The 19,093-nt window shown below is 44.3% G+C and overlaps 1 protein-coding gene across 1 annotated transcript; it reads left to right on the plus strand.

Moving 5' to 3' along the window:
• Positions 1–6,748: 6,748 nt before the first annotated feature.
• Il4 (interleukin 4) lies at positions 6,749–14,606 on the plus strand. Its single transcript, XM_048783489.1, has 4 exons — positions 6,749–7,064; positions 7,338–7,385; positions 11,972–12,130; positions 14,414–14,606. Exons 1-4 carry the CDS (start codon positions 6,936–6,938, stop codon positions 14,522–14,524), a joined length of 447 nt encoding a protein of 148 aa, XP_048639446.1. The 5' UTR covers positions 6,749–6,935; the 3' UTR covers positions 14,525–14,606.
• Positions 14,607–19,093: the final 4,487 nt, after the last annotated feature.

Genomic DNA, 19,093 nt, shown 5'->3' on the forward strand with positions numbered 1-19,093 from the left:
CCCCCCCCACCCCCACCCCCCCAACCCCATCCCCCCCTTAGGGAATCCCTCTGACTCAGGTTTTGACAGAACCATTCTGACTGCTGTGAGAAGTAAGGAAGGTGGGCCATGAGGCTCCCAAAGAAATCCAGGCAGGAAATGAGAGGAGACATGGCGGTGGGGGAGTGAGAGGTAGGAACATTCTGGAAGATGTGTGTGTGAGAGTATGTATGGATTAATGTAAATATCAACACACATATTTACATAAATATGTAAGATATTATGGACATAAATACATACAAAGGTGTACATGACATTAAGAAATATTAAATACATTTAAGTTTGCTATCCATAGAAGTTTTTGTTGTTATTGTTGTTTTGCTTTTTGGGGTGCTGAGGATTGAACCCAGGGCCCGGCCCATGCTCAGCAAGCACACTATCACTGAGCTATGCTCCCAGCCCCTTTAAGGCTTTAAAGTCTCTTATTATAGAAAAGTTGAAGGATTTAAGCCAGGCATGGTGGTGCACGCCTATAATCCCAGGAACTTGGGAGCGGGAGGCGGGAGGATCACAAGTGCGAAGCCAGCCTCAGCATCTTAGCGAGACCCTGCCTCAAAAATTAAAAAGGTTTGGGGATGTGGCTTAGTGGTTAAGCTCTGCTGGGTTTGAGTCCTGGTACCAAAAAAAGAAAGGAAAAAAGAAAAGTTAAAACATTTACAAAAGTAACTTCCTGGCGTCCATTGTCCTACCTCATCAGTTAGTGACTGAAGGCCAATTTCGTCTCATCCCTACACCCTCATATCCCTCCAACAATATTATATCATTAAGTCTGAACACAGTGCAGAGGCTGTGAGGAGGTTGGATGTGGGTGCGTGAGATTTTTAGGAGCAACTTGAAGGATAGAGTTGCCATTTGCTGAGCTGGGGAGGCCTGTGCTCCAGAAGATTCCATCGAAATGCAACTATAAACCAGGCCTCCATCCCCCTTGCAGCCTGAACCCCAGCAAAGTCTGCCTTTCACACACCACAGGCTCCTTCCAGCCTGCATCTGTTCTCACTGCACTCGGAAAGCATCTCACAGATGTCACCACTTATCAGTCCATCGCTGAATCCAGCTGACAGTCTTGTGCCTTATCTTGCCTCACCTATGAGGACCATCTGATGTGCTGACCACTTGCTTCTCCTTTCTGAGACTCTCATATCTGGGTTCTTAGCCTGCCCTGCCCAGGGCCTCTTGTCAGGTCTGCTGCCCCCTCTTCTGCCTCGTTACCTCCCAGTGTTCTGGTGTATCTTACGTCATTTCTTGTCCTGCTCTTCCCTTGACCCCTGACGATACATTTTCCCCCTGTAGCTTAGTCTATAGACTAAGAATTTCCTCCATGCTCAGATCTGTGGTCACACCTCAATTTACCATTCCAAACCACCACCTGCCCTCCTAAACCACCATCTTTTTGAAGGGCAGCTCCCTGAGCCAGGAACCTGGGGCCCCATGATTCTCCACTCTTCCTCACCCTGGGTGAATCTGGATTCAGCTGATTCCAAATGCTGCTGCTTATATCAACAGCTGGCTTTTTTGATTCGCCAGGCACCATGCAAATAGTTTCTATGTATTACCTCACACAATCGCCCCATACCCCAATAATTAGGCCAGGTTATTTATTTATTTATTTATTTATTTTTTTAATACCAGAGATTAGGTACCCAGGGGTGTTTAACTACTGACCCACACCCCCAGCCCTATTTTGTATTTTTCTTAGAGATAGGGTCTCACTGAGGTGCTTAGGGCCTCAATAAATTGCTGGGGCTGGTTCTGAACTTGTGATCCTCCTGCCTCAGCCTCCTGAGCCACTGGGATTATAGCCCAGTTTTATAGAGATGCTTGGATGGGGTAGCTTTTCCAAGGACAGAACTAGCTGGGTGCCCTCAATCCTAGACACTATATAACTGCTCATTGACAAATCCACAGTATTCTTTCCTATAGCGCTTTTTCCAGTCCGGCCATGCCAGCTTCTCTGTCCAGGGATGACTCCCTGCCATGGCTCCAGTCCCCACCCTGCCAGCCCTCTACTTCTAACAGAAATACATTTATTCCAATCTCCACTTAAACATCATTCATGCACAGAATTATCATTTCTTCAATAAGCCTGTTAGGAGCTGAACAGGGTTCTTGCCACCTAAGTAAGGGAAGAGGAAGGAAGGTGAGAGCCACAGGGCACAGGTTGGGCAGGGGCTGTGGGGATGGCTGCCTAGGCAAGCCTGAGGGGGGGAAACAGCTGCAGGGAAACAGCTGCCTTGCTGAACCTCAGTTCTTCTCCCCTTCTAGGGTGCCTTCCAATACTGCAGACTTGAATGAGCACAGTGACATTTCTCAGACTCCCTGAAGCGAGGGTCTGGATGCAAACTGGCTTCTCTAACGAGCTGTGGATGGGAGAGGAGAGGTCATCACCATCTTTCTTTTCCTTTGGGCTGTGGGGAGATAAGATTTTCTCCTGGAGCAGTTTTGTAGGTGATGGGAGGCTGTTGGGGCAGCATCCCCACATTGCAGCCCTGTAGGGTGGGGTAAATGACATAGCCTCAGAGGCAGGGCCCCCCCTGTGGGTCAGCTCTTTAGAATCCAGAGCCCAGGCTGGAGACTGCTCCTCTCCCTCCCAACACAGTTATAGCACCTGCTTAAGTCCTGTTCTGACTAAAGCATCCATGGCAGTGTGTATTTCCTATCTGGAATCCAGCAACAAGAGTCTGAGGGCTGCAGAGTAACAATCATAACTCACCAGAAACAAGGACAGGGATCCACAGGCTAACAAGGAGACACCTGGGAGGGACAAGTGTGGGTAGCATCCATGAGGCTCCGTTGCCCAGTCCAGCCTTGGATTTGCTAACATCTGGCCAACCAAGAGAGGACTAATGATAACAATCTTGCCACTCCCGGAGGGCTCACGTATGTGGGCACTTTTCTAAGTACTTTAAGTTTTAACTTATTTATTCTTCATAACAACCTCAAGAGCCAAGTACAGCTGCCCCTCCCCCACACTGTACAGAAGATGCTGAGGGCATGCTCAAGGTCATCTTGGGAGGACACAGTGCAACTAGGCCTGATGGGCTGTGGAGCTGAGTCTCCTCTCTTAGCCATGTGAGCTGGGGCAGCCTCTGGGAACAGCCACCCTTTAAAGAGTGACCTGTGCCAAGTGCTAATCTTTCCTTCACTCCTCAAAGGAATCCAAAAGGAAGAGCGACACCATTCCTGAGGAAACTGAGGCCCAAGGTTAGTGATCCGCCCATGTCACAGAATCAATAACTGACTGCTGTTTCAGGGTCTGAGTGGAAAGTTCTTTGGCCAGGGAGAGGCTAGTGCTGGTTCTCAGCTTGTCTGAAGGGCAAGGGCAAGGGCAAGGGTCTGAGATGGATACTGCCAGAGCCCAGGAGCGTCTTTCTGCTTCTCTCCTAAACTTTGGTGCCCACCTGCCCACCAGTCACTGCCCACAACTCCCGCTGGCGTGGTGGTTCCTTCGTGGTGATAGCTGCTGCTGTCCTCTCTGTCTGTGATGGTGCAGACATCCATCTTCCCAACCTCTGCCTGGCCGGCCACACTCACAGGTGCCATGGTGCTGTCACTGCAGGGCAGGACAGCCACTTTCTTCCCTTTGAGAAGGGAAACTTCTGGTTACTTTCCAAAGTTCATCCTTTTTTCTCTTGCCTCATTCAACAAACAGAACAGTCAGTATTCTGCTTCTGAGCTAAAGGCTCCCATATTATATTCCTTTTCTGACTCACCTCCCACTGCCTCTGAGATGCTCCAGAACCCAGACTGCCTCCAGCTCTGGCTCTGCCGCCTGGCCTTTCCTTGAGAATCTGAGCTATTTAGCAGGACTCCTCCAGCGTGGCAGTGCTCTGAACAGACTTCCTCTGCTCACTCTGAGCCGCTACCCTGCCTCACTCCACACAAGGGTTAATCTGAGCTGATGTCCCCACCTGTCCTGCAAGAAACCTCATGTTCTTCTCACAGACTCTCCCCTGACTTCACTCAGAGAGGTCTGGCTCTTGGTCCAATGGCTACGCCCCTTGGAATAAAGAATGCAGTTATTCTTTTTCACTAGTGCCTGGAAAAAATCCTAAATCCATGGGATTTCCTGAGCAATAGGCATATCTTTGTTATTCATGGTGGGACCTGATCATTTGCACCAGTCAAGAGACTCCTGATGGACCCCGAGATACTTTTTGCTAATGAGACGAATCAAGATGAGGTTGGCCACACCACTGAGAGACTATGGTCTTGGTCTGGCCTCTGCCAGTGGAGGGGGCCCAGAGAATGGGTTCAACTGAGTGACCAGTGGTCCAATCAACCATGCCTGCACAGCACAACCCCAGGAAAAACTCTGGACACCAACACTCAGGGAAGTCTCCCTGATTCGGAAATACTCTGAATTCTGTCACACACTGAGGAGCTGAGAAAGTGAGGCTCTGGGACTTCATGGGGGAGAAGATAACGGAAGCTGAGTTTGGGTTCCTCCTAGACTTCACCCTCCACTTCTCCTCTTTGGGCTTGTTCTCATTTACATTTTTGTTCTAAAGAAAAAAAAATTGTGCCAGATGCAGTGGTGCACACCTGTAATCCCAGCAGCTCGGAGGGTGAGGCAGGAGGATTGCAAGTTCAAAGCCAGCTTCAGCAACTTAGGACCTAAACAACTCAGTGAGACCCTGTCTCTAAAAAAAAAAAAATACAACAAAGAGCTGGGGATTTGGCTCAGTGATTGAGCACTCCTGAGTTCAATCTCCAGGTCAGAAAGAAAGAAAGAAAGAGAGAGAGAGAGAGAGAGAGAGAGAGAGAGAGAGAGAGAGAAAGAAAGAAAAAAAGAAAGAAAGAAATTATGACTTTATGTAGCACTTTCATGATTCCCTGAGTCATTCTAGCAAATTACTGAACCTGAGAGCGTAGTGGGAACCCCCAAATTTGTAGCCAGATGATCAGAAGTGAGGGGGGGATGAGGTCTCCCAAATTTGCAACCAGTATCTGCAGGAGGGTGGTCTTGTGGAAGGCTGTGCCTTTAACTGTGAATTGTGGCACAACTGCAGGAAGCTGATGTCAGAAGTCATAGCACCGAGTTTGCATGGTCCCAAGAGAAGGATCCTGAACAAGGTCTAAGGATCCTCCTGACACATTTTCCAGAGTCTCAACTTCACAGAGCCTGAGACACTGCAATAAGTTCCAAAGCTGCATGTGCACAACAGAACGCTATTCAGCTTTAATAAAGAAGGCTACTGGGACACCTGTGACAACGTGGATGACCTGGGAGGATGTCATGCTTAGGGAAATAAGCCAGGTCCAGGACAAATACCACATGATCTCCTTTACTTGTGGAATCTAAAAAGTTAAACTGACAGACACAGAGTAGAATGGTGGTCACCAGGAGGAGAGAGAGGGAAGGCAGGGGCGATATTGGTCAAAACATACGAAATATCTCATATACTTAACAGCAATGCATTGTATTTTTTATATTTATTTTTTAGTTGTAGTTGGACACAATACATTTATTTTATTTACTTATCTTTATGTGGTGCTGAGGATCGAACCCAGGGCCTCGCATGTGCTAGGCAAGTGCTCTACTGCTGAGCCACAACCCCAGCCCCAATGCATTGTATTCTTAAAAATCATGGACTGTAGGTAGATTTGAAGTGTTCTCACCACAAATGAATACTGTGTTTAGTGCATGCTTAAGCAATTCCACAATACACACATTTAAAAAAAATATTCAGAAGCCTATCTGAACAACTCAGTGAGACCCTGTCTCAAAATAAAAATTAAAAAGTGCTGGGAGGTAGCCTGTGGTAGAGTGCTTGCCTTGCATGTGCAAGGCACTGGGTTTGGTCTCTAGCATCAAAAAAAAAAAAATCGAAACAACAACAATTTCATATGCCATAAATACACAATTTTTGTCTTTAGGCTGACTAACAGTGTGAGGCAATGTTCACCTCACCAGAGTCACAAGAATTAGATTAAGAAAGCATGTGGGTGACGGGGTATTCACAAAGAGAACTGATGGGTGACTTGGAAGATTGTAGTCCCTTTTCCTAAGTAGCTGGGAATGTGTTCAAGTTTCTCTTAAAAAGTGGTCACTCCTGAAGCCTCAGGATAGACAACCTTCAACCTTGCCCAGGGCCTTCTTCTTGGTATAGACCTTAAAGGACCTGGTGGGACCCAACCTGGGCCCCACCTGATGTTACTTGTCCCTCACTGAAGACATGATAGCCTCAGGATAGACAACCTTCAACCTTGCCCAGGGCCTTCTTCTTGGTATAGACCTTAAAGGACCTGGTGGGACCCAACCTGGGCCCCACCTGATGTTACTTGTCCCTCACTGCAAAAACAGCAGGTCCTGTACTAGGACAGGAGAAGGCCTGGGCCTGTTATTCTTCCACTCAGAGAAGAACCCAGGTCAGCTTTCCCATGACAGGAGAGTTTCCAAGATTCCCCCCATACCTGGAAGAAGCCAGGTAGAAATACCATGCAAGTCAAACTTTCCTGACATTACTCGATCTTTCCCCAGGAGGATGGCACTAACACAAATTCGGACACCTGTGGCCTCTTCCTTCTATGCAAAGTAAAAAGCCAGCAACAACCCCAAGCTGATAAGATTAATCTACAGAGCAAATTATGGTGTAATTTCCTATGCTGAAACTTTGTAGTTAATTTTAAAAAAAGGTTTCATTTTCCTACTGGTCTGATTTCACAGGAACATTTTACCTGTTTTTATGAAGTATTTTTTCTCCTGGAAGAGAGGCGCTGATTGGCCTCAAATAACTGACAATCTGGTGTAACGAAAATTTCCAATGTAAACTTATTTTCCTTTGGTTTCAGCAATTTTAAATCTATATATAGAGATATCTTTGTCAGAATTGCATTGTTAGCCTCCCCTGATAAACTAATCGTCTCACATTGTCACTGCCAAAAGACACCTATTGATGGGTCTCACCCCCCTGCTGATTGCCACTCTCTTCTGTCTCCTAGTATGCCCTGGCAACTTCACCCACGGATGCAACGTTACCTTAGAAGAGATCATCAAAACTTTGAACACACTCTCAGGGAAAAAGGTGAGTAGCCTATCTGGTACCATCTCTCCAGATGTTCTGGTGATGCCGTGGGTAGTTCCAGATTATGAGAAAGACATAGTTTGTGGGAGAAATTGATAGTGGATGTTGGTGGCCAGGCAGGGAGCATAGCAAGACTTTTCCCTGGCACTTTCTTCTGGGGAAGTCTGGGAAGTTTTCCCAATGTGAGGGAGTAGGAAATGCTTATCAGGGATTTCTCTGTCCTGTTGGAGGCTAACTCTGTCTCTTGCTCTCTCGTTCCTGCTTGTGCCAAAGACTACATGCATGGAGGTGATGGTAGCAGACGTCTTTGCTGTCCCCAAGGTAAGAAGCTGTTCTATGGTCTGCTTTGGCAGATGAGTGACTTGGGAGAGGAGGGCTATCCACAAAAGTTTGAATGGAACATTTCTTTAATGAAAAATGAACAGACGCAAATTAATTATAGGGTGTTAAATGTTTTCATATAATCGGAATTCTGATTTTTTACTCTTAAGCGTGTTTTGAAGTTTTCGGTTTCACTTGATTTAGAAGATACATAATAGAAAACTTGGAGTTTGTAATCCTAATTTAGATCTTGTCAAAGAAAAGCTCTCTAGGGTTTAACTCAGCATTGGGTATAATACCTGGAACACAGGAGGCACTCAATACATGCCTGCTGAATGGGAGAATTTTTTTTTGGCCCATGCAGTTTTGAGAACCAAATACTCTCACAAAAACAGATATTGAGATTACAGGTTGAGGGCTCTTTCACTTTGTCTAAGAGACTTCCTATGGCAACAGAGAAGGTATTGCCAGAGCCCCTTCTCTCTCACAGCCTGGTCACCTAGCAGTCTGCTGGGATCTGGGGCTGGCTCTCCAAAGACCTCAGCTTACTTGGTCCTGCCAAAGCTCCTGCAGCCTTGTCTACCGCCATCCTGCCAGATAGAGTCCAACATATTCCTGCTTCTTACTGCTTGGGCATCTCGCCTTTCTGCCTCCTGCAGTCTCACCACCCCCCATCTGTAGTGGGAGGAGATAGATGTGACAGCTGATAGTGCATTTTCTCTGACAAACACATGACTACAGCCATATCAATAGCTTTGTGCACTTCAGTTCCTGTTTTCATGGAAACACACAACTGAGAAGGAAAGCCCCAAAGCCTCAATTCACCAGTGGTCCCTTAGCTACCTGCTTGCCATGTGAACTAAGGGCTGACTTGGCCAGCACGGAAGCCCCTGTTCAGCACCCAGGCCATGAACAGGGCCCATCCTACTCCACAAGGAAAACTCTTCTTCAGCCTTTTATCTGGACTATCTCATTTCACTAAAGATTATTCTGAACTCTGATGCAGGATAAGATTCTGAAAGATAATACACACACACACACACACACACACACACATATATATATATATAATTTTATATATATATATAAAATCTCTAAGTCCTTCCAACCCATATGGTACCCACTGGAAGCCAAGAGTCCCTGGATTGTGCCTTGGGTTCTCCCATGGCTTGCTGCATGTGGAGAGGGCTGTACCAAAGCCAAGGAAAGGGACCAGCTCATCAGCATCTGGCCCTCATGGAGGTAGGAGGGTCTAGAAGTGAGAGAGCCTGAGATTTTAGCCTCAGTTCTGCCATTAACTATCTGTATGGTCTGTGATAAGTCTTCACACCTCTCAGAGCCTCAGCTTCCACATTTAAGGATATGAAAGTGATCTTGAAGGTGATTTGAAGGTTGATTGGAATGTAGCTCTTGAGTTAGTGGAGAGTGTTAATATAAGATAATATAACCATGATTAAAGTCACAGATTGGATTGTAGAGAAGTGATGATTCTGAGGAGGCCCAGCAGTTGGAAAAAAACTTAAAATATAATCTGCACTTCTGAGGAGGTCCAGCAGTCACAGGAGGTCCCCCTGTGACTCTGGGCTGCATCTAGATGACCCCTCCCCACCTGCTGACTCCTAGTTCTCACACACAGGGTGTCCTGTGTGGCTGCTTTCATGCTAACCCATCTCACAACCTTACCCCAGACTGTGTCTCGTCCTGCTGGAATTGACAACCTCACTTTTCCATTCTTTTCTTTCCCTCAAACACTCAGCACTGCCTACTTATATATTAAGATGTTTCTAAATGGAGAAAGAGTGTTATTTTCAAAATCCCACAAAGTGGTATATGGTAGGAAAAGCTACTTCTTTGTGTTCCCCAAACACAATATCTTTCTAAAACCAAGCATATTCATTTGATTTCTTTTGGGAATCAAGAATTCCAGTAGCTTGGCCAGGTATGATGGTGCACACCTGTAATTCCAGCAACTCAAAAGGCTAAGGCAAGAGGATCGGAAGTTCAAAGTCAAACTCAGCAACTTAGTGAGGTGCTAAGCAACTTAGAGAGACCATATCTCAAAATAAATAAATAAAAGGACTGAAGATGTAGCTCAGTGGAAAAGTGCCCTCGGGGCCAGTGGTCACATTTTGAGTCTCTTTTTTAGCAGGTCTGAGCTACAAAGTGTGCTGGGTTGTCAAAGTATGCTCTGTGAGCCACTGCCAGACCCACTGAGGCAGAAAGTTCCACAGGCAGATGACAAGAAGTCAGGGATGGGGTGGAGTGTTGTTCTTTGGCGGCAAAACCAATAAGCTAAAATTTAAGGTCTTTAACCAAAACTGCCTTTAGAATTAGTTCCTTTAAAATTTTTCCATTTGATGCAGATTCTTTTCAATTACAATTTTATCTTAATTACTTTTAGAAAGTTCTTTGAAAAATATTGTTAGAGGGTTTTTTTTTTTTCCTATATGATGTAGCTATAGACTGGTTTAAACTAATAGGCAATTTAATTCCCAGGTTCCAAGCCAAAGTTCCAGAAAAGTCTCACTAGGTTTTGATGAGGAAATAAGCAGAGGGGCTCTTCTTTCTGCCCTCTCGGATCTCAGGTTCTCTCTCCAGCAGCAAGGGTGTTGCCCCTCTTTGCTCACCACACAGCCCTGAGCCCCTGGCACTGCTCTCAGTTTGCAACTAGAGTCAGAGACCAGGAGTGACTTGCAGCTGGTTCACTAAGTGTTCTTCCATCTGCCTGGCCCTGGGACCCCAACCCCCACATGGCAAAGGAGAAGCCTGTGTAGTCTGGGGTTCTGGTGCCTCAGTCTGGGTCTAAGTCTTCTTGGAAAAACCTTAAAATATAATCTGCACTTCTAGAATTTAGTCTTCAGAAATGAGATGAACGCAGAATCACTCACTGCTACATTATTTACAGAAGCAAAAAACTGCTACCTTAGAAGATTGACAAATCATGGTACAAATACATGGGAACAGTGGGTTCCTATGTAGTTCTTGGTCCCACTTATTATTTTTTTTTTTTTAGCAGTACTGGGGTTTGAATCTGGGAGTTCTTCACCAATGAGATTCATCTCAAGTCCTTTTTGTTTTTATATTTTAAATTTTGAGACAGGGCCTCACTAAGTTGCTCAGGCTGATCTCGGTCTTTCTATCCTCTTGCTTTGGCCTCCCAAATCGCGGGTATTACAGGCATGTGTCAGCGCACCCTTCCTAATCCCACTTTCTTAAAAGACTTAAATGGCTTTAGAAAATGTTTTTAGTGTATATTGTGTGAAAAGATTATGAAACAGTTAGTTCCTGTTTGGGGAAAAATGTGTTTAAAAAAAACCTGGGAAGATATTTACCAAAATATATTAGTAGTTATATCTGGCTGGTGGGTTGAATGAATTTAATTTTGTCAATGAATGAGGTAATGTTACATTACCTTGATAATTAGGGGGGTAAACACAACTGTAAGAACTCAGATGCTTCTCATGTAAATTCCGAGGGGATCTTGTCATCGCACACTCTGACTCAGTGGGTCCAGGATAGGGGACGGGGAGTTGTGTTTCTAAAAAGTTCCCAGATGATGTTCATGCTGCTGGTTCATGGACCGCACTTTGAGTAACAGGGGCCCCAGGCATGTCCTGGCAGAGGCTAGAAGCAGCTTTTCATCAGACTCAGTTAAAGAAACTGGGCCCAAGCTAAGACCACTCTGGGTTCTGTGCCTGTGTTCTTTAATGGAAAATGGGAGAACACTTAGGCCTGGTATAGACTAAAACACAGTTCCTCTCCCAGGTTCCCAGCAAGAGCTTCTCTAGCTTCTCTGCTGCTTGTACATTCCCTTTTCTAAGGCTCAATGTCCCCAAGAAGAGCCATGTGGCCAGACCCACATCAGCACTGCCAGCATCCACTCTATACCATTTTATGTCCAAGCCTTGTTATAGCAACTCTTTCCAAGGCCTAGCTCAATGGTGTCTTTCCAAGAAGCCTCCCTGATCTCCCCAGACCAGACTCCTGGGCACCTTTCCCAGAACTGGGCACCTACCTCATGCTGCATGGGGACATGCCTGAACTCCTCACTTGGACCATGCCTTTTACACACACACACTCTATCTCACAGGGAGGGTCACGTAGAAAAGGCTATGCAGTGCAGGCCAAGGACAGGCATTTGTTTATCCAACAAGTATGTTGGGTTCCAGGGAAAGCTGGATTTTAACCCCTTGTAAGAATGAAAGCACCTAAGAACTCACGTGGGCATCTCTCATGGTGCATAGACGCCGCACCAGATGGCCCTGCATTCAAATCCCCACTGCCATATACCTACTTGGTGACTTTATTCAGGTACCCCTTCAGCAAAACTCTCCAAGGGAAGAGAAACTTGGAGGTTCAGAGGAGAAGGTTGCTGCATTTCCAGGTAATAAATAGAGGTTATTTATAGAGATTTATGACTGATACCAGCCTTTATTCATGTCACAGAAAGACTTGAATGTAGCTCCACAGTTGAGCAAATTCATCTCCATGTGTTTTCCTAGGAGGAGGAAACAAGGAGGAAAAATCTCTCTCCCATGCTCAAAATAGTGTAGCACATGGCTCATCTAGGCCATTTCTCGTCCTAGAACACAACCGAGAAGGAAATCCTCTGCACGGCTACAACTGTGCTTCGGCAGACCTATCAAGACCACCCGGTGTCTAGGTGTTTGAACAAAAATGGAAAACTTGACATTCTCAAACTCCTGAGAGGACTCTACAGGAACCTCCGAAGCATGGCCCAGTTGGTAAGCTACACTGTCCTACTGGTGGGTTGAGATTGTGGCTGCTGGTGGACAGCAGCCTCTCTTGTAAATGACTCTCCTTATTAGTTGTAATGCCCTTGATCAATGAACCCATTCATTCAGCAAGTATTTGTTGAGGCTTTACAAGTGCCAGGTGCTGGCCTAGGCATTGGGGATGCAGCATTAAAGATTGGGGGGCAGAGTAGGGACTCATGAAATATTCTAGTGGGGGAATTAGACAAAAGAATCAGATGTCTGGTTATAATACTGGCTATGAACGAAAATATAGGAATAAAGAACATAGGTCATAGGAGCAGGGGGGTTAATTTAGGAGTCAGTGATATATTCTGAGCAGATACTTGAATTAAGTGCGGGAACAGGCCACATGACTTACATGCAGAAGGAATAGCTATGCAAAGGCCCTAAGGTGAAAATAAGCTTCAGGTGTGGCTGAAGCAGAGCAAGTGAGGGGAGGTTTACTAGATCAGCTCACACAGGCCTTTGGATCCTGCCCCAGGTATGGTGGAAACACCTGTACGGGTTCAGGCAGGTCACTCTGGCTCCCATGTGAATCCACTGAGTAGGAAGTGAAGAGCCAAGGGCCTCCTGGGAGGCTGCCACAGTAGACCAGGCTGGAGATAACAGTGGCCTAGTGAGGCTGAGACCAGGGAGGTGGTTCAATGTGGGGTATAATGAAAAATAGACCCCAAAGGATTTGCTGACAGGTCAATTGTGAGGGTTGAGGGAAAGAAATAAAAGGTACCCTCTTGGTTCCCACCTGAACTCCTTTGGGGATGGCTGGGACTGTTTACAGAGACATGGAAGACCTGGGGCAAAGCAGGGTTGGAGACTGAGCAGAGAAAGAGTTCAACATTGTTCATAATGAATGCAAGGTACCGAGTAGAGAATATGGCTCAGAGGTAGAGTACTTGCCTAGCATGTGCAGGGTCCTGGGTTCAAACCCCAGTACTATGCCTCATCCCCCCAAAACTGAGTGGATAACAAAGTGGAAATGGTTAAAAAGGCTGGAGCTTAGGGGAGAAGTCAGAGCTCATAACATAAAATGGAGAGTCCTCTGATAAGTGCTAAAGTACAAATGAAAGAAAATAGAGAAAGCAAGAGATCCAAGGCCCCATCCCAGAGGCATATATAGAGTTCAGGGAAGAGGAGGACTGAAGATTATTACCAGTGAAGTGGGAGAAAATCAGAGTGTGGTTTCATCCCTGAAGGGAAATGAAAAAACCCCTGGGCAGGGGATGGACCTTGTCCAACATCCTGACAAATCAAGTGAGATGGAGGGAGAGTGATGGCCACAGGTCTGGCGTGATGGAGGCCATCAGTGATGCTTATGTAAATAGAGAGGAGGGATGAAAGCCCACCTGGAGTAAGCTCAGTAGAGGATGGGTGGGCAGAGGTAATAAAGAAGTCACAGTGTGTATGGAAAACTCTTTTGGGGTGTTTTGCTATAAGGTTGCAGAGAAATGGAATCGCAGTTGAAGGGCAGTTGCAGAATGAGGAGAGTTCTTGAAGGTGGGGTCTGTTCAGCATGTTAGTATCCCAATGGGAATAATCCAGTAAGAAGAGAGAATGGATGCCACAGGAAAGAGGGAGAGTGGGACCAGAAGTCTTGCAGCCACGGTGGGTGTTGTCTAATGCCAAGTGGAGGACCTGACTTTCGAGAAGGGCAGGGACATTCATCCCCACCCTGCCTACTGCTGCATTTAAAAGGAAAGCTAATGAATAGGAGCTGGCACAACACACATTTTCTTTTAATCCTCTTAATTAACTTATGAAGTAAGCACTATTGTCTCCACCTTACAAAAAGAGGAACTGAAGCTTTTATAAATTAAGTCGTTTGTCCTAAGCTATGCAATTAATAAGTGGTAGAGCTGAGATTCATACTGGACTGGAGGCCAAGCGGTAGAACAGCTGCAGCTGTTCCGTGGGCAGGAGGGTAACATGACTTGTCTCGTCACCGTCCAGGTGGCCAGGCAGTGGCACCGGGCAGGTCTGAGCCTGCACGTCACATTACTCTCTCTGAGCCTCTGCTAGCTGTGACACACTGTTCAGAGACTGTAGCACACCCTGAAGGCAGGCAGGGGTTGGTGCTACAGTAACCAGCTCTGCAAGTGGAAGTAGCATCCTGCTGGACTCCCAATCAAGCTAGACGACGGGAGGTCCCAGTTTGCCAATTGTTCAGGCCACGTGAGCTTGACCAAGCAGACAGACGTAGTGGAGAGACTTGGATGCCTACTCATGCAAGCTAATGCAATGTTTCTTTTGTAGCACAACTGTCCCGTGAGTGAATCCAAGCAGAGAACATTGAAAAACTTCTTGGAAAGCCTAAAAAACACCATGCAAAAGAAATATTCACAGTGTGGAAGGTCCAAGTTTTAATTTATAAGTTTTTAATGGCTTTATTTTTTAAATATTTATATATTTATAATTCATTATAAAATAAAGTATATGTAGAACCTAAAATGACGTTTAATGGTATTGGCTATGTTTACTCAGCAAATGAAGTTATGGTTTGCAACTTTTAGGGAAACTGATTTAATTTTTACTGAGAAGCAACAAATGGTGTAGCAACAAAACAGACCACTTTCTTTTCAAGGAGTTCTCTGTCTAGTTGGGGACATAAGGCACAAGATAGCTAAAGAATAAAAGGTCACACGAGATGTAAGTGATTAGAGTGAGTCCATGATTCCTCCTAACTACCACATTTTTCTGAGTCACAAAAGTATCAAAGGGATGCTTAGAACATTCTTCTCCCATTGGGACAAGAAGCATTTTATTGAATCTGTAGGAAAAACAAGTAATCCTTACACAACATATGGCTCTGAGGTGAATAATAGTTAAAGTCATAATAACGCACTCTCTTGATTTTCAAATCCAAGAACCAACCAACAGACAAAGCCCAGAAGACTTACGGTTAGAGAACAGGCTCTACCTGACAACACAAAAGGCATAGCCCAACATGGTCAGAGCAGAAGCAAAGAAAGAGGTGCAGCAGTAACACCCCCAGCCTCAGCAGGGAGGAGCTCAGTTAAACAATAAAGTTGATGAAACCAGACCAAGAGATTAAGGTGCTCAAAACTGCAGAGATAATAAAACTAAAAATAATTTACTCAAAAAAATTTGGAAAGGAAGTCAGGCATGGTGGTGCATCCCTGTGGTTCAGCTCCTCAAAGTCTGAAGAGGGATGATCACTTGAGCCCAGCCTGGGCAACACGGTGAGATCCCATCTCAAAAACAAAACAAAAGCAAACAGAAAAATACTTGGAAGAGGTAAATTAGGGGTAAAGCCTCATTCTTTCAATGGGGGAAATATATAATATTTGAAGTTGACAAAAATAGAAAGAGTGGTCCTGGGTTGACAATTGTCGTAGCTGGGGATGGGGATATGGGTCTGCTTTTAAATCTACTTGAAATTTTTGTTTAAAAAAGTGAAAAAAAAAATAATGAATCAAGAAATCTTTGGATTATGATGATAACCACTAGAACAAAAACAAAGGTAGGATGATGGTTCGCTTGGAAAGCTATTTAGATGGGAGAATATTGCCTTTCTTGTGTGTGTGTGTGTGTGTGTGTGTGTATGTGCACGCATATACATAAATGATTGCATGTATTTTAAAATAAAAGAAGAAATAAAAACCTAACAATAACTAGTATGGGTGAAAATGTGGAAAAACTGGAACACATAGCTGGTGTGATTGGAAAGCGGTGTGGCCACTTTGGAAAAACAGTTTGGCAGTTCATCAAATGCTTAAACCTAGTTGATGGGCTAGCAATTTCAATCCTATACCTCCCCCAGAGACCTGAAAACATATGTCCACACAAATTCCTCTACACAAATATTCACGGTAACATTATTAACAGCAGCAAAAGGGTAGAAGTAACCCAAATGCCATCAACTGAGGAATGGATAAGCAAAATGTGATATATCCATACAATGGAAGATTATTTGATGATAAAAAGAAATGAAGTACTGAGACATGCCCAAAATGGATAAACCCTGGAAACATTATGTCAAGTGAAAGTCGCCCAGGTCCAGAAGGCCATGCCTGGTAAGATTCTATTTATACAGAACAGGAAAATACACAGTGGCAAATAGGAGGTGGAGCAGTAGATGGAAGAAGGGGGAGTGACTGCTAACAGGTATGGAGTTTCTCTGGGGGGTGATGATGATGTTCTGATATAAGACAGTGGTATAGGATGTACAATTCTATAATAGAATAAAAACCACTGAGAATGTGAGTTATATCCCAACAAAATTCTTTATTTAAAGAAATTAAAGGGAGAGAAAAACAAAATCAAGTGTCAAGACATCAAAATTTTCCTTTTGATGCATTCTTTGCAAGAGTATGGATCTTTTAACAGTGATTGAGCGCTTTTCATCCTCGCTTACACATGTGACAAAATTAATACTAGTTCTAAAATTACACCAAAATATACAACATCTTTTTAACCCTTTCAAAATAAGGGGAAAAAATCAAAAGCTTAAAGTCTCACCCTGACCACAGCCAGTTTCACCCTGCCCACATAAAATACCAGCATGCCAAGGGCAATAAGTAATAGAGAGAGTCATGGAGGCTTGTAAGGCCAATCGGAGAAGATACACGCTGAAAATTTTAATTTCCTTTCTCCTTTGATTGAGGCTCATTTGCATTCAATGGCTAATGTGAGCTGTAGTCTGCCACAGGATATGAATTGTGGGTTACACTTTGGGTATGAGGCCAGGATGATAAAGGAGAGGCTGTCAAAAAGAAAGAATTAGAATAGGCCACAGAAAGGACACGTGCTCTTGAGCCAGGGCTGTGATAAGATGAACTTGGATGGTCAAGGTGTAACTAACATTCCTATTTACTTCCGGACAGGAAGTCCTGGAATCTGGATTTAAACATCCAACAATGTCTTTAAATTTACCAAGAATACGAATCAAGGATACACATTTTTTAAAAAGTGAGTGAAGACAAATTGGATTAAGATGGCATTTGAGTAGTTACTTAGGCAACTTAGTGGCAGCCAGTGCCTGCTCCATGGGACGAACCTCTTGTCTGTGCAGTCTGTGACATTGACAGCAAAGACCAAACTCCATCCCCGACTGGGCTACCTCTACCTTTGGCCCAGGAAGTATTTACCTCTGAAGTCTGGCAGTAAGTATTTATTGAATGAATGAATGAAAAAAAACATAAGGATCATATCTATAACTACATGTCTCCCTGAAATATTCTTGAGTTACAATTAGAAATGCTGTCCTCTAATAAAAATGCCACAGGGACTTTGTTTTGGATCTGTCCATGCCATGGACTCTGACTTTGGTTTTCCTCTGCCCTCTGCCAAGAGTCTTAGCTAGCTGCCAGAGAAGAACACTGAAAATTCACCTTCCTTTACCTCAGCCCTCAATGTGTTCATTCTCCAGTTTTGAGGCCACCTGCCCTCTGAGGGAGGCTGAGTTTTGCAAGGGCTGGCATTCCTGTGTTCCCAAAGACATTCTACTCAGCATAGGGCAGGTGCCTAGTAAGTAAAGAGGAGATGTACATGTACAACATAATGGGCTAAAGCAGAAGAGACACATTAAAAAGAGGACAACTTTTAAGTAGAAATCAAGGCAATACATACTTGTAAAGCAAAACACAGTTTGTAAGGCAATACACAGTTTCTGTAATGACTCTGGCACTTTTGGATTGGATTAAGCAATATCCTCTTGCTAAGATACGTATCGACCCTGAGAAATTTTATTCAGTTTGTAAAGTCCCAGTTAAATTCTTTTGTACAATTGGAGAAATAAAAGCCTTTGATTACAAACTAAAATTTCCCCAGCCCTCTTAAAAAGGGATGGGGGAGGGGAACAGGTGTGGAAGAATGTCTGATCTGTCATATTCTGTAGTCAGAGCCATAAACGTGTTTGGGTAAGGCAATCTGATGTTCTGATAACGTTGATAGAAGTAACATGAAGATTGGGTCACAGGAAGCCCAAGATAAATGCTGAGAGGAAACAGGTTCTTTTTGAAGTAGCCTCTTCATAATCATTTTCCCACACATTTGTTCAACTTCCGAAGGAAGAATGAATACCTGATTTGCTTTGCAAATGAAAGAGCTTAAGAACAAGATATTCAGCTAATATTATAACAAGTGTGTTTGGAGGCTGCTCCAGCTCCCTTTGAATTCAGGCTGGGGCTTCAGAGCTGTGCTAACTGTTCCCATAAGACAAAGGCTGTGGTCTTCATTTATTTGGATATATTTGTTTGATAGTTGGATTCAAAATGACTTATTGAAAAAGATTAGAGCAGAAAAATAACAAAAATGTTATTAGGGGAGTAGAAGTAGAAAGGGAGTAGAAGTGATGATCCAGGGTGACACAGATGGTACAAGAGGCTACCAAATTTTATTATCCCATCAGCCAAAGCAAAATTCTCATCATTTTACCTAATTCTTGCTTTTACCTAATACTTAGCTTTTAGAGATATTTAATGAGATGACACGATGGACAATGTGCTCAGCCACCACCCAACGAAACTGGCAGTTGCAGAAAGGAGCACCTTCGTGGTATTGCATGAAGCTCTGAAATTGAGGGAGGGGCAAAGCTGCAAAGGTGGCCCTACTTTTTACCTTGCTAAGGCCATGGCAAGCTTTTAATTTATTGTCATGTTCTGCATGCATCTAGGAGTTTTATATAAGCTGACCATTGTGAAAAGAAAGAGAGCCAGAGGAATCTCCTCCTCTACATGCAAAAAAAAAAAAAAAAACACTTAAAAAAATCCTTTGATACTAGCCACGGGAGGCTCAGGAGTCTGAGGCAGGAGGATCACGAATTCTAAGCCAGCCTTAACAACTTAATGAGGCCCTAAACAATTCAGTGAGACCCTGTCTCTAAATAAAACACAAAAAAGGGATGGGGATGTGACTCAGTGGTTAAGCGCCCTTGAGTTCAATACCAGGTACCAAAAAAAAAAAAAAAGTCCT

The sequence above is a fragment of the Marmota marmota genome, unplaced genomic scaffold (genome assembly GCF_001458135.2).
Source record: "Marmota marmota marmota unplaced genomic scaffold, marMar, whole genome shotgun sequence".
NCBI lineage: Eukaryota > Metazoa > Chordata > Mammalia > Rodentia > Sciuridae > Marmota > Marmota marmota.